The sequence below is a fragment of the Trichosurus vulpecula genome, chromosome 3 (assembly GCF_011100635.1).
Source record: "Trichosurus vulpecula isolate mTriVul1 chromosome 3, mTriVul1.pri, whole genome shotgun sequence".
Lineage (NCBI taxonomy): Eukaryota > Metazoa > Chordata > Mammalia > Diprotodontia > Phalangeridae > Trichosurus > Trichosurus vulpecula.
In genome coordinates, this window is record NC_050575.1 from 405,683,735 (window position 1) to 405,693,660 (window position 9,926).

The 9,926-nt window shown below is 43.9% G+C and overlaps 1 protein-coding gene across 1 annotated transcript; it reads right to left on the reverse strand.

The window, feature by feature from the left end:
* Positions 1 to 321: 321 nt before the first annotated feature.
* LOC118844537 (fatty acid-binding protein, liver-like) lies at positions 322 to 3,172 on the reverse strand. The gene is made up of 4 exons (XM_036752446.1): positions 3,106 to 3,172; positions 2,531 to 2,703; positions 1,223 to 1,315; positions 322 to 372 (listed from the first exon to the last, which is right to left on the reverse strand). Exons 1-4 carry the CDS (start codon positions 3,170 to 3,172, stop codon positions 322 to 324), a joined length of 384 nt encoding a protein of 127 aa, XP_036608341.1.
* Between the last annotated feature and the right edge of the window lie 6,754 nt (positions 3,173 to 9,926).

Sequence of the window (9,926 nt, forward strand, 5' to 3'; positions counted from 1 at the left end):
TGCAAAGATCTTTAAAGTATTTACTTCTTTTGGCTCCCTCCATTCCTTGGAGAGGTAGATAACTATGGGTGCAGAACTGTGCATATATTAGCAAATGGAGTCACTATATTGGTTGGTTTTGCTTGATTGCTTTTCTTTGTTACAAGGTGGGGCTCATTGAGTAGGAGGTGGGTGGGCACAGTGAATCCAGAAGTTGTGATATAAGAACAAAAGGCCTCAATAAATCCTTGTATAAAAATATGCTTGTAGAGTCATTCAAAGATAGATTTATTTCAATAAGCCACATTTCATTGTATCCATTTTACACAGTAAAAATAACATCTAAATTCTCTTACTGATTCTCTTGAGGACAATATCACCCAAGGTCATGGTCTGAAAGCCAAGAAGAAATCCAGTGTTAATCTTTCCTGGAATGTCTTCCAGTATATCAGCATGTCATAAGAGTCAATGACCGCAGTATTTTAGATAGATTAGAGATGGGTTTGGCAATCTTTCTGGGTTTTTATATGGACTGTCCTTGCTCCCTGAGGGAACCTTGGGGAGGATTGGCTTTGGGGTCTTCTAGGGCCCCATTAAAAATATAAATATTTGCAGTAAGGTTCACAGAATAAGGATGACAGAGATGCCCCCAGAAAAATGTTTAATGCCTGAAGAGGAATTAGCTGGAATGGGATACAGGATTAGGTGACTGGGGGTAGTGGGGAGGGATGGTAGGATCATGGATGTTTGACTGAAAGGAGCCTCAGGGGTCACCCACCTAACTCACTTGGAGTCTGCAATAAATGTTACATGCTCTGCTTTACCCAGGGTGTTAGACAGTAACTCCTCCACTCTTCCTTCCCCCTCCCTGCTATCCTCCATGTCTTTCCTTTCTCCCCCCTTTCATTTCTTTTCTCTACTGTCCTCCATCCCCTCACTTGTCTTTCCTTCATCCCTTCTTCTCTCCTTCTACCCTGTCTTCCATCTCTTCACCTTTCTTTTCCTGCTCCCTTCTTTCCTCTCTCCTCCCTGCTTTCTTTCCCCCATCCTCTCTTCCCTCCCTCCTCCCTACAGTCCTCCATTTCTTAATCTGTCTTGCCTTCCTCCCCTCTCTCTCCATGAAGGCACTGTCTCTCTTGTTCTATTTGTAGCCCCAGTGCTTGATGCTTAGTAGGTGTTCACTAAATGCTTTTTGTATCCATTCCCTACACCCAAGGCAAAAGAGAAATACCCAGTCACTTACATTGGTGAGTGTATCTCCATTGAGTTCAGTGACTGACTTAACTCCTTTGAGAGTTGTCACCAGCTTGTTGTCACCTTCCATCTGCATTACAGCCTGTAGAGAGACAGAAGAGTTAGCTCTGGGAAGCCCCAGGAACTAGGGGTATAGGAAGGGGTGAGAGTGAGCCAGATGCACTGGTAGATGTTTAACAACTGGTTTTCCAGTAGGAAAAAATATGCAGACAAATTTTCATTATAATTTGTATTATTCATATTTGAGTATAATCTGCATTGTTAACATTTTCTCCATCACTTTAAACTAGGCAATCGATAAAACAATAAATCAGTCCTTAACTTGTAGTGTTTGCTATTTTCTGAGGGGTAAATGCTCACACTTAAAGTTTAACAATCGGCTCTCCTTCCTGTTTGAACTGACTCTGGCACACCCCTGGAGTAAGTGCTCAATCCAGATTCCCTGAAGAGCTCCTTGCTTCTGTACCACACTGGCTGAATTGTTTTCCAGTTCTCTTAGCCCTTTCCTTTCTTCCCCCCCCCTCCCCTTCTCTCTTCCCTTCCTTTCAATGTCTGTGAGTCAGTCAATTAATAGTTATTAAATGCCCAGAATGAGTCACATTGTGCTGAGTACTGAAGACAGTTCCTGCCCTCAAGGAGCTTACAGTCTAATGGGGAAAACAATAAGCAAACAAATATGTACAAACAAGTCCTAGGCAGGATAACTCGGAAATAAGTAACAGAGGGAAGGCCCTAGAACTAAAGGGTTGGGGAAGGTATCTTGTAGAAGAGTGAGGGGAGATTCTAGTTGGGATTTGAAGGAAACCAGTGGGGTCAGCAGTCTGACTGGAGGAATGAGAGCATTCCAGGCATGGGGGCCAGCCGGAGAGAATGCCAGAGCTGAGAGATGGAGGGTTTAGTTTGAGGAACAGGCAGGAAGCCAGGGCCACTGGACAGAGGAGTATGTGTCAGGGAGTAAGGTGTGAGAAGACTGAAAAGGTAGGAGGGGGCTGGGTTAGGAAGGAATCAAGTCAGTCACTGAATACGGCTGACGGGGGTGGATTAGAGGCACTACTTCACGACTGGTCCTCCAGCCCCCTTTCTACCAGACTGCTTCTCATCTAATCTACCCATGTTGCAACATAGTGACTAACAGAGATATTTTGTGTCTTCTCTTCCTGGAAGATGGTAAGCTCCAGTGGGTTAGGGACCACATCGTAGCTAATGTTTGCATCTTCTCCAGGCCTTAGCCCAGAGGCTAACAGGTGGCACCTTAGTTAATAACATGTCCCAAAACTCAATTAAGTTCTATTCTTACCTTGACCTTCTCTCCAGTAGGAGTTTCCATTTCACTCTCCTCCCCCAGGGTGAATTCAAAGACCCGGACATTGGTATCAGCAGTCATGGTGACCTTGAAGTGTTTTCCATTTTGCACAATTTCAACAACTCCCTTAACATTCTTTCTCTTCTGTATGACGTCATCAGGTACACCTGGTTCATACAACAGAGACTTAGAGCTAGAAGGCATTCAAGTGCCAAGTGATCTCAGTTGAGCCTTGCGACAGCCCTGGGAGGGAGGGGCTATTATTATCCCCATTTCCCAGATGAGGAACCCAGGGTTCAGAGCAAAGAGGCGATACAATCCATGTCACTGAAAGAATTAGAAGCAGAGCCAGGGCTTGAATCCAGATCTAACTGTGCATTGTGTGATTCTTCACCCTGACACCCAAGCCAGGATCCCAAATGCCTGCCCAGAGCCTCCCTAGTTGAATTATTTCACTTATGCAGGTTCCCTTAGTTTAAATTCATCCCTTTCTGACAATAGCCAATCTAATGCTCCTGCCCCTTGATCCCAACTTTTGACGCCCAAAGGCTGTTTTCTTAAGCACTTACCAGCAGCCTTCATGAAGGCTTCATAATTCTCTTGGGACTGGAGCTGGTACTTTCCTGAAAAGTTCATGATGGAGGGATGTTGTCTGAAAACACTGGCTGGGAGAAGGTGACTGACCTGGCCCTGAGGGGCTGGCTTTATAGGGGGCTCCTTCCTCTCAAATGCTGGTCAGAGGTTATTGATTGCAACTTTTATGATTCTGCTCAAACATTAACTCCTTGGGACCAAGGTCAACAAAAAAAGGATAAGATAGGCATAGTGCGGGTACTCTGGAGGGAATGGTCACTTGGCACAGGAGCTGGGGGAGGGGGCAAAGGGAGGGGGTGAGCTGTCCCACTATCCAGAATGTTTGTGGCTGGGAGGGGAGGGGTGGGCCCATAGGCATAAGGATGGGGAGTTAGTGAGGTCCTTTCGCTTTTTGGAAACAAAAAGAAATATTACCAATGTGGCACTTTTTTATTACATGGTGTCTTCTCATGCATGAGCTCATTTGATTTTTGCAAATATCCTGTAGGTGATCAACGTATATTTGCCCTAGATTTACAGATGAGGAAGCCAAGGTTTGCCAAATTCATGCAGCCTGTAAAACACTGAGCTGGGGTGGATATCCAGGGATTTCTCAGGTTCGTCTTGTCATTTCTCACCTACAGCACTTTGCATAAAACAAGGTGCTGAATTTGAAGCCAGAGCTCACTCCCAGAAGCTTGTGTTTTACTGTGTATGTGTGTGCATTCACATGTATGTGTGCATATGTGTCTAGGACGGGGGAGTATTCATTTCTATCTCTATCTTCTCAGTATGTATTACACAGCAGACATTCAATAAATGTTTGCTGAATTGAATTCAACCTGAGTTATTCTTTGATAGTTTAGGATTATTTCACTTTCATTCTTTTAGAGCTTAGCATAGACCCCTGAATTGAACTTTTGGTGGTTCAGTCATCTTTGGTTGTGTCCGACTCTTTATAACCCCAGTTCGAGGTTTTCTTGGCAATAAGATACTGGAATGTTTGCCATTTCCTTCCCCAGCTTTTTTTCCAGATGGGGAAACTCAGGCAAACAAGGTTATGTGACTCCCTCTGGGTCACAGAGCTAGGATGTGTCTGAGGTCTTGTTTGAACTCAGGTCTTCCTGACTCCTGACCCAGTGTGCTGTGCACTATGGCGCCACCTACCTGCCTAATGACTACACTGTATTGAACTCCACCACACTGCACCCTTCCCTACTTTTTACTGAAACAAAATTTCATTTTATACCAGAGCCATAACCGCAAAGCCAGTGACATTTGAAAATCTAAAAATGGGACTTTACCTTTTTAAGACCAATGAAGGAACCAAAAGGAAGTTGGCATAGCAGTGTGACTGTCAACTCTAGTTATCAGAAGCACCAAGTACTGGATGTTTCCTTAGCTGCTAGGAAAAACCTTTTATTTTTTTAATTAAAATAAATTTTTGTTTCTTTAATGAGGTTGGGTCTCCCTATATGTCTCAGGCTTGGAACATAGCAACCACTCATTCAGGACCACAGTCCTGATCAGTTAACCTGCTTTATATCTCTGACCTTAGCCAATTTGCCGTTTGTTAGGCAACCTGGGGGCTGGCAGTGTTGGTGCCAGACTTGGGGTACTTGGTTCTGAATGTCTTCAGACCTACTGCATCTCAGAACTCCTGAACACAAGCCATCCACCAACCTCCACCTCCTCAATCTCCGCACTATCGTTGACTACAGACATTTGTCACAGCCCAGAAAAAAGGTGAGGGAGGGAGAATTGTTGCCAAGCTGGACCAGGACCAGGGACAGTGGTGGAGGGATACAGAAGGGGCCACAACTCCACTGGCTTAGAGATGCTGGCAGGCACAGAAGGAATAAGGCAGAGACGGGTCAGAGGCAGGAAACCTGGGGACCACCATGAAAGCCAGTCCCCTGTTTGCTTGAGGTGTTTCATCACTGATTATGCTTTTTTGGTTGGGGATCAAAGGTTCCTCTTTTTTCTTAAAGCTGGCTGTGGTTGTCTTAAAGCAGACCTCACACTAAACAGAGACAGGAGGTAGGCTAGAGCAATGGAAGAACAAACGTAATTTGTCATTTGAAGGCTAAGTCAACAGTGAGATGCTAAATCCAGGCTAGATGGTCTAGACATCATCTCATGGCCATGTGTTACTCTTTACATTCCTCTGTTTCTCTTGGCCATCTGACACTGCTGTCTAGCCACTCCCACTGAAGACTTTGCTTCTGTTTGGCTTCTAGAAAGTTCTTATCCTGGTTCTTCTGCCTTTCTGACCCCACCTTCTCAGTCTCCTTTCCTGACTCATCAATCATCTTCCTATGCCGAAGTGCGGAATTCCCCCCAAGGTCCTTTTCTTCTTGCCTTACTTCTCTCCACTCTCTTTTAGTGATCCTAAACACTTATGTGTCTAATAATCTTCTCTTTGCTGTTGATATTCAAGTCTACACTTCTCACCCGGAATTCTCTCCTGAATTCTTGTCTCATATCTCCAACTGGCCATTGGAGATTTCTATCTCAGTGACCTGCTGGGACATAGAATCACATATTCAGAGCTAGAAGCAACTTTAGAGGCCATTGGGTCCTGTTCTTCCTTTTAACACACGAAGACACTGAGGTGCAGAGAGATTAAGTAGGCAGGTAGGTGACACAGTGGATAGAGTGCTGGCCTTGGAGTCAGGAAGACCTGAGTTCAAATGCTGCCTTTGACATTAACTAGCTGTGTGATCCTAGACAAGTCACTTAATTTCTCTGAGCATCAGTTTCCCCATCTGCAAAATGGGGATAATAAGAATAGCTCCTCCCTCACAGGGTTGTTGTGAGGACCATATGAGAGAACATGAAGTGCTTTGCAAACATTAAAATGCTATAGAAATGCTAGGTATTTTCTTTATTATTAAGTGACTTGCCAAGGTTCACAGAGCTAGTAAATATCAGAAGTGAGAATTGTGTTCAAATCCATATCCCTGTCCCATGCCTTGTAGTCCACTAAACGAGACTGCCTCTCATAAAATTAATCATCTCTAAAATGGAATTCATCTTCTCCACTAAATTTGCCATTCCTCCCAACTTCCTTTCTTCCGTTGAGGACAATTAGCCAAACTGATTCAGAACCTCAGAATTTTCTTCCCTCCCTGCATTTCAACCCCCATAGTCAATCTGCCCCCAAGTCCTGTCAATTTCAACTCAACAGCCTCTCCCAAATCTCTTTTCCCAACCCAAACTCTGAGGTCCTTATCTCCTCTTGGAGTAGCCTCCTAAGTGGTCTCTCTTCTTCCAGGCAGCCTCTTTCCTCTTGAATCTAGTCTTTATCCCGCTGCCAAAATAATCTTCCTGTAACCAAAGCATGACTGCATCATTTCCTTACTCAAAATTCTTCGATGGCTCCCCATTGTCTGCAGGATAAAATGCAAACTCACTCTTCAACCTGGCATTTAAAGTACACACTAGAAATGAGAGAACCAGCATGAGTAGTGTAAAATCGGTATTTAACACAAGCACAGAGATAACAAGAAAGCAAACAATTGTGTATGAAGCACCTACTATGCCCAGGCACTGTGCTGTGTTTCACAAATATTCTCTCATTTGATCCTCAGACCAGCTCTAGAATGTAGGTGCTATTCTTGTCTCCATTCTACAGATAAGAAAACGGAGGCAGACAGAGTCACACAGCTAGCGAGTGTCAGAGGTCAAATTTGAATTCAGGTCTTCTTTATTCCAGACCTAGTGCTCTATCCATTGAGCCATCTAGTCCAGATGAACTATATCTTCTGGTACTGAAAGAAGTGGTAGGTGTGACTTCCAGGTCACTGTCAGTAAGGCAATAGCCTTACAAAGTTGGAAATCAGAAAATGTCCAGATTTCCAAGTAAGTGATGACATCAGAATCTGCAAATTAGAGGTCAGTGAGCTTGGCTTGAATTCTTGGGAAAATCTAGAGTGGCTGATTAAAGATCAGCTAACATCTGGAGAAGGAAGTGGTAATGACAAAGAGCCAGCCTGGCTTCAAGAATGCCACTGGCCCCATTGACTTCACTGTCTCTTTTGGCAGGAATACTCAAATTGTCTTGAAGGGGTGTGGGAGGGAATACTAAGGATAAAGTTTTCCTAGATTTTAGCAAAACTTGCATTAAAGAATCTCACAGTATTCTTGTGGAGAAAGTGGAGAGACAGAGAACAGACAATTACACAGTCAGATTGATCTAGAAATCGCTGGATGACTAGACCCAAAGATTAGCTCAGTTAGTTCAATGCCAACATGACAGGAGATGTCTAGGGGAGGGAGAGCATAAGCATTTGTTGTTGTTCAGTCCTATCCAATTCTTCATGACCCCATGGGCCATGGCACAACATTACTCACCATGCTTTCTCAAACACCAGGGAATCCAAAGGGTCATTTAGTGAGTGTTAATGAAGGGTGGGCTGGGGTGATCTGCCTCACAACCTTGGGTGGCAGTTTCCTGAGGAGCAGCCTTGCTTAGGTGTCTTAGGGGATGTATTCCTTTGTAAGCCCTTCATCTTGTGGGTAATTTCCTTCTTTCCTTTTTTCCCCCTTCTTCCTGCTCAGGGCTCCTAGATGTGGCATCCTCCCAGAGTTCTAACTAGACTTTTTTGTGCCTCAGGTAAATAGCACAAAACCCAGTGTGGGGAGAATTGGTTATGGGCCTTTGCTCTCCAAGAGGACCAAAATGACATCACTATGTCAGAGTCACCTTACACTGTGTCTGATTGTGGCTGATCAGTCCAATATAAGCTCAGAAAGCTGTAACACAGATCAGACAGAAATAGTCCTTGTGGACATTTGCGTGGATACTGCAAATTTGTGCATCCTGCATTTCCTTTGAGCTGTTTCAATTCTGCTTTGCTCGTAGAGCATAGCACCTTCTCTGATGTGGGCATGCCATGCTGAGTGGACTTGTGCCACTGTCTCCCATGTCACACAATTGATTCCAGAGTTCTTAAGAGACCTTGAGAGTATCCTTGTATCACTTCTTCTGACCACAATGTGAATGCTTGCCCTGTGTGAGTTCTCCATAAAATAGTCTTTTTGTCATGAGTACATTTGGTATTCAAACAACATGGCCAGCCCAGCAGAGCTCTCTGCAGTAGAGATTGAATGCCTGGCAGTTTAGTTCAAGAAAAGATCTCAGTGTGTAGTACCTTATCCTGCCAGGTGACCTTCAGAATCTTCCTAAGACAATTCAAATGCAAGTGAATTAGTTTCATGCCATGGTGCTGGCAAACTGCCCAGGTTTCACAGGCATACAACAATGAGGTCAGGACAGTGGCTCTGTAGAAGATGCTGGGGAGAGACAAAGACACGGAGACACCCACGCAAAATGGTGCAGTGTCTACAAGGCAGAACTTGGAGTCAGGAAGGCCTGAGTTCAAATGTAGCTTCAGACACTGCTTTTATGTCCCTGGGCAGTTCACTTAACACTTCAGGCCCCTCAGTAAAATGGGGATTATAATAGCACCTACCTGCTGGGACAGTTTTCCAAACCTCAAAGGGTAATATAAATATTCGCATTATTATTGTTGTGGTTGTTCTTCTGAGAAAGCTGTCTCATAGGATGGTGGGGATGAGAGTGAGAACAGAGAAGGAGGTTATCTAAGCCAACCATAACACAGATTCCTAATTTAACTGATTATTCTTGTTTATTCCTGATGTAAGAAAAAAAAATTCCTGGTCCTGCAATTCAAAAGTGGAAAGCAATAAACATTGATATGGTGCTAGGCCCTTCCTAATTTTATAAATACGATCTCATCTGATCCTTGCAACAATTCTGGGAGGAAGGTGCTATTATTATCAAATTCATTTTATAGATAAGGAAACTGAGGCAGACAAAGGTTAAGTGACTCACCCAGGGTCACACATCTAGGAATCATGTGAGGAGAGGTTTAAACTCAGGTCTTCCTAACTCTAGGTCCAGTACCCTAAACATTACACTGTCAGCTGGCTCAAAGAGAAACATAGTTTCTTTTGGAGGTAACAGGTTCTTTCTCATTACAGGTCTTCATGAAAAGTGTGGATCATCATTTCTCAAGTAGATTTAGAGAGTATTCTTTTTCAGCTATGGTTTGGACTAGATGGCCTCTGATGTTCCTTCCAACCCTGAAATTCTGTGATTCTCTAACTCAGGTTACATCTCTGTTGTTCTCATGCAGCCAAAGGATTGCCAGAGCTAACTGCATGCCATTCTTTTGAATCTTGGGACCCTACCAGGTCCTTTTGCCCTCCTGCAGTTAAGGCTCTTGCTCTTCAGTTAGGCTTTCCTTCTCAGATCTGAACTTCATAACCCAAATCTTCCTCATTGTTTACCAGAAGAATGGGCCCTTCAGCTGGTGTCCTCAAATCATACTCTTTGTAGCTGTTTTGAAAAAGCCCCTCTCATTTAACACACACACATGCGCGCACACACACACACACTTTAACCAAGAGCTTTTGGACTCAAAATACCTTGATCTAAATGTGTTATTCTCACTGAGGCATTCCAGGTACAATGTTAGGTAAATATAAATGATGGTGCTGGTGATAGGGGTCGGGGGAGGGCGTGGGGGGAGGGTGAGGAATGTGGTGCTATGGGCCACCTCTAAAATCACAGGTAACAGCTTGTTGCATCAACGTCAAAGTAGGCACCATTTCTTTCTAGGTGAAAGGTAATTTGCAAAGATCTTTAAACTATTTACTTCTTTTGGCTCCCTCCATTTGTCACAGAGGTGGATAACTATGGGTGCACAATGGTGTATATACTAACAAGTGGAGTGACTATGTTGGTTGGTTTTGCTTGATTGCTTTTCTTTGTTACAAGGTGTGGCTC

What these genes read in the sequence shown, in the direction of transcription:
- LOC118844537 (XM_036752446.1), bottom strand. Translation starts at nt 3,172, where the DNA reads ATGAACTTTTCAGGAAAGTACCAGCTCCAGTCCCAAGAGAATTATGAA. An exon ending in AGCCTTCATGAAGGCTGCTG is followed by an intron (nt 2,704 to 3,105) that starts GTAAGTGCTTAA and finishes TGTATGAACCAG; the next exon opens with GTGTACCTGATGACGTCATA. An exon ending in CTACTGGAGAGAAGGTCAAG is followed by an intron (nt 1,316 to 2,530) that starts GTAAGAATAGAA and finishes GTCTCTCTACAG; the next exon opens with GCTGTAATGCAGATGGAAGG.